Source organism: Alnus glutinosa, chromosome 7, assembly GCF_958979055.1.
Source record: "Alnus glutinosa chromosome 7, dhAlnGlut1.1, whole genome shotgun sequence".
Lineage (NCBI taxonomy): Eukaryota > Viridiplantae > Streptophyta > Magnoliopsida > Fagales > Betulaceae > Alnus > Alnus glutinosa.
The window spans coordinates 20,602,328-20,606,480 of record NC_084892.1 but is presented as its reverse complement, the minus strand read 5'-3'; the positions used below and the strand labels follow the sequence as shown (position 1 = coordinate 20,606,480).

General features: G+C 38.2%; 1 protein-coding gene across 1 annotated transcript; it reads right to left on the bottom strand.

Annotated features, from left to right (window-relative positions):
- Nucleotides 1-415: 415 nt before the first annotated feature.
- Nucleotides 416-2,192, bottom strand: LOC133873688 (probable xyloglucan endotransglucosylase/hydrolase protein 32). Its single transcript, XM_062311432.1, has 4 exons — nt 1,873-2,192; nt 1,682-1,782; nt 1,383-1,600; nt 416-1,260 (listed from the first exon to the last, which is right to left on the bottom strand). Exons 1-4 carry the CDS (start codon nt 2,066-2,068, stop codon nt 897-899), a joined length of 879 nt encoding a protein of 292 aa, XP_062167416.1. The 5' UTR covers nt 2,069-2,192; the 3' UTR covers nt 416-896.
- Between the last annotated feature and the right edge of the window lie 1,961 nt (nt 2,193-4,153).

Sequence of the window (4,153 nt, the reverse complement as noted above, 5' to 3'; positions counted from 1 at the left end):
CCATTGTTAAAAATTTATGAGGGGGTAATGTTTGAGATATCATACAACATGATCCCTACTCTGATTTAAGTTTTAGATGCATTCTTTCATTTCGTTTGTTTCACCAGTCTTCCAAAAAAAATAAAATGTTTTTCCAAATATATATATATATATATATATATTTATATCCTAGAGATATGACATATCAATTTGTTGATATGACATTCTTTTTGTCTTTAATTGTATGTCCACATCAGAGAATTTTCAATCTCCTTTTTTAGAGAAAAAGAAAAAAGGGGTCTACTTTATTCACATCATACAAAAATAAAAGAGCATGTTGCTCTAACAATGCAATAAGCAAGATTGTGTTTAGGACATCTCAAAATAAACAATGAACAAATAGTAATTGAATGCAGAGAGAAATTTATCACACCATCAAACAATTTCATTTTTCTTTGTGTATATTGATCGGATTTCATAAGTTCAATCCATGAACAAATATATATATATAGTGCCCAAACTTTCATGGCCTTGATATCAGACACATAATACAAAAAGCTTCTGCTTTATTATTTAAAGTGGAAACTGTCACCGAAAGGGCTAAACCCCATGACCCCATGACCCCATCTCCTCGGCTCCATTTCTCTCCAAGTCCATCTCTATCTCCCCCATTGTGTTTTTTCCAACAACCTATGTAGGCCGAATCATTTTTGACAGAAAAATGGACACAACAATGCACACAAAATTAAAATTTTTCCAATTCTTTTTGTTTTGTTTGGAGTCTTGGATGTCTACCCTTGCATCAACCTTGTTGGCAAGAGGGACCCATCTCAAGACACACACTAAATTACCCCCAAAAACAAAAAACAAAAAAATCACAAAGTAAATCTTGTTGTAGAAAAATTTCAATTTTCACTCTAACCCCAGCACTCGGGTGTTAGGGAATGGTCCCTCTTGGAATCTCTGCAATAGTCATACACCAAATGATGGCTTTGAACCCATCTCATGGCCCATTCTTGTTGTTGGGTCAGCCCGGACCGGAACGGAGAGGCGGAGACCGGGTGGCACCGAGCGGACGAGTAGGCCGTGCAACCGCTCGCTTTGAAATTGGTGTACCTTGCCACAAACGGCTGGTACCTATAATCGGCTTTATATTTTCCATCTTCAGTGGCCCATGATGAGGCATCCCATATGGAGCCGTATACCCACATTGGCCTCAGTGGAAAGGTGGCATCACTCTTCCTAAGGTACCTCCTTATGGGCACATCATCCACAAGGAATCTGAAAAAGATGAGCAAAACTAAAAATAAAGCCATATAATAGCAACATCACCCTTTTATATTATATATATTTTTTCTATACAAATTGGCATTATGTCAGAAATTAAAATATAATCTACTTACATGAGCTCTTTAGGACTCCACAAAATAGCATAGTGATGGAAATTTTGTGTTGGATCAAACCACAAATGAAACTTCATCTCTCTCCCTATAATCCTCCCATCGCCACTCCCTCTGATGTAAACATTTGTCTGCAATGTATACGGCTTCCCAAATGTTGTCCCCAGGAACTCAATGTCCACTTCATCGTGGAAACCTGGATGAGCTTCGTTGTTGGAGAGCTGCCATTGTTGGAGAACTCAATTGAATAGACCAATAAAAAACAGAACACATAAGTAACATATTATGGTCCAAATTCTCACATAGAAAGCTGTTATGACTCCAGCAGTGTAGCCAGGTTGAAGCTTAATGGAGGCCCCGAAATACCCGGATCGAAACGGGCGGACCGACTTGAACCCGCTTCCTGTTATTCAAAACCAAGGAATAGTTCAATAAAATGGAGAACAATATAAGAGCAAATACACATTATAATGTGAGTGGGAGTGAGTGAGACCTGAGGTACGATCAAGCCAGATTGTTAATGCATTTTGGTCAAAGCTTTGGTGCGTAGGACCCCAGAGATTTCTATATCCTTCGTAAAAGCTCAGTGACCTGAACTTGGAGCTTGGCCAGTAGCCAGGGGAAGGAGGCCACTGAGCATTGCTTGAAGGGACCATAAGAATCACAAGAAGGAAAAGAAAGAAAGCCATGAAGAGGGAAGAAGAAAGATGAAGAGAGCTTTACTGAGACAAGTTGTAGAATGATTGCGTGTTTGTATAAATGCAGGGTGATAGAGTGAAACAGAGATCTTAAGACAAGGTGTATATGAAGCAAGAGCATGGCAGTACTGTTTGATATAAATAACTAAATAAGAGGATCGGCGGGTCCCCCTATAGAGAGATAATGATCGAGGAGGTTGATCATGAGGCAGAGGGGCTCAAAACCAAACAAATTGCTGACAAATTTAGATTAAAAACAGGCCTGGAAAGTTCTTAGCACAATAATAGAACTTGTCATTACTTCCAAAAACAAAAGTACTAGTCTTTTTTTTTACCCAGTTCAACCACCATCTTTCCCATTCTCATTGAAAAAACCAGTTAGTTTGCCTTGTTTGGAAACTTATAATTTGTTTTAGTTTTCATCTTTTAGTAAAAATTTAAGATCTTTACTTATGTGAAATGTTTTTGAAATTTACGATCCGAAAAGAAAAACAAATTAGTTTCCACTGCATGGTTGGAAAGGCAGGAAAAGAAGATGAAATGCAGAAGAAGAGGTAGATGGTACTCTTAAATGTGTTTTTCCGTATGTGGGGTATGTGTGGCTTTGTGAATCCACACGACACATCTATCCTAATTGAAAGCTACATGCATTTCTGTCTGAGCCTTTAAAGCAACATCGTTGGACTTGGACTGAACCAATTTGTGTGTTTCTTTTTTACCATTCCATTTTCCTCCCCGACATATCCAAACAGAAATATAGTGTCAAAAATAAGAACAACAAATAAGAAATGGGCCAAAAAAAGGGCTTGGTCCTCGGTATCTTGAGCTAAAAGCCAAGAAAATGGGACGCATAAAGTGGTTTTCGAAACAGTCCAATATATTGACACAAGAGTTACAAGATAGTTTGTATAAATTAAATTTAATAAAAGAGACATGTAATGTTATTCATACTCTTTCTCTATAAATAGTCTTGTATATAATCAAATAATAACGAAAAAATGTTGTAAAAAAAAAGCTTTGATACAAAACGTAAGTCATAGGTCAAATCATTTTAATTATATTTCTCTTTCTTATTATCATCTCTTTTCTAAATCATGTGATCTTACATGGTATTAGAGTTTTTCCGGCTAACACTATAATTGATTCCAAATGGTCCGGCTTGCTTAAAAGCTACTAAAATAGCAACCGGCTGGGTGCCGTTGAAAGAGCGGAGCACTACTTGCTTCCAAATAGGAGCCACCGAAGAGGAGGTTCGATTTCTGGTTGAATAAGTCTCCACAAGAAACAGTGAGACTATAACCCACGTACATAACAAACCAAAAAAAGAGCAGCTTCGACGGAAAGGGGCGGTTCTATAAGAGTGTGCAAACAATAATAAGACGGAAATGTCGGGTGGTGGTGGGTCGGAGGAGGAAGCTGACGGTGAAAGGTAGATTTAGGTTAAGAAAACTCAGATCTATTCTCCATGACTCTTGCAGTGGGGCGGTGCATGAGGCCCACACGCAGATGTTGAAGCGTGCGTGAACATCAATGAGGCCGTAGTTGTCTGGGTGGTGACGGATTGAAGGAGGAAGCTAACAGTGAAAGACAAACCTAAGTTAAAAAAGAATTCTAATCTGCTCTTCACATGGCTGTCTCGTTAGAAACCCACAGGTTGAAGTGGCATGTCAATTTCCTGGCAGCTGAGGGTGAAATGTGGGGCGGATTCTGATAGTCAAATTTAATGAATCCAATGTAGGCAACGGTCTGTTTGAACCTGTGAACTCCATCAACAGGGTAGGCCATGAGGTATCCAAATGGGTCCCAAATTTGATTTGATTACAACGACTTATGTATGATTGATTGAATCATTAAGTGAAATTTCTGTTCTGATAAATAATACATCTTCATCCCTTTATTGATTAACAAAAATGGTCCATCACACTTTACCCAATCAAAATGGAGACCAACTTCTTCCATGCCCAGAAGAGCTAGAAGGAGACCAATAATGTGACACACAAAAATCTTCATTTTTCATTTAAAATAACCTCATCCACATCATAAAATATTGCATTTGAACTTATTGACTGCCAGTCT

Excerpts from the sequence above, each read along its gene's own strand:
- LOC133873688 (XM_062311432.1), bottom strand. The coding sequence starts at position 2,068 with ATGGCTTTCTTTCTTTTCCTTCTTGTGATTCTTATGGTCCCTTCAAGC. Across the intron at positions 1,783-1,872 it reads CTGGCTTGATCGTACCTCAG|GAAGCGGGTTCAAGTCGGTC; the intron begins GTCTCACTCACT and ends TTTGAATAACAG. Across the intron at positions 1,601-1,681 it reads GAGTCATAACAGCTTTCTAT|CTCTCCAACAACGAAGCTCA; the intron begins GTGAGAATTTGG and ends CAACAATGGCAG.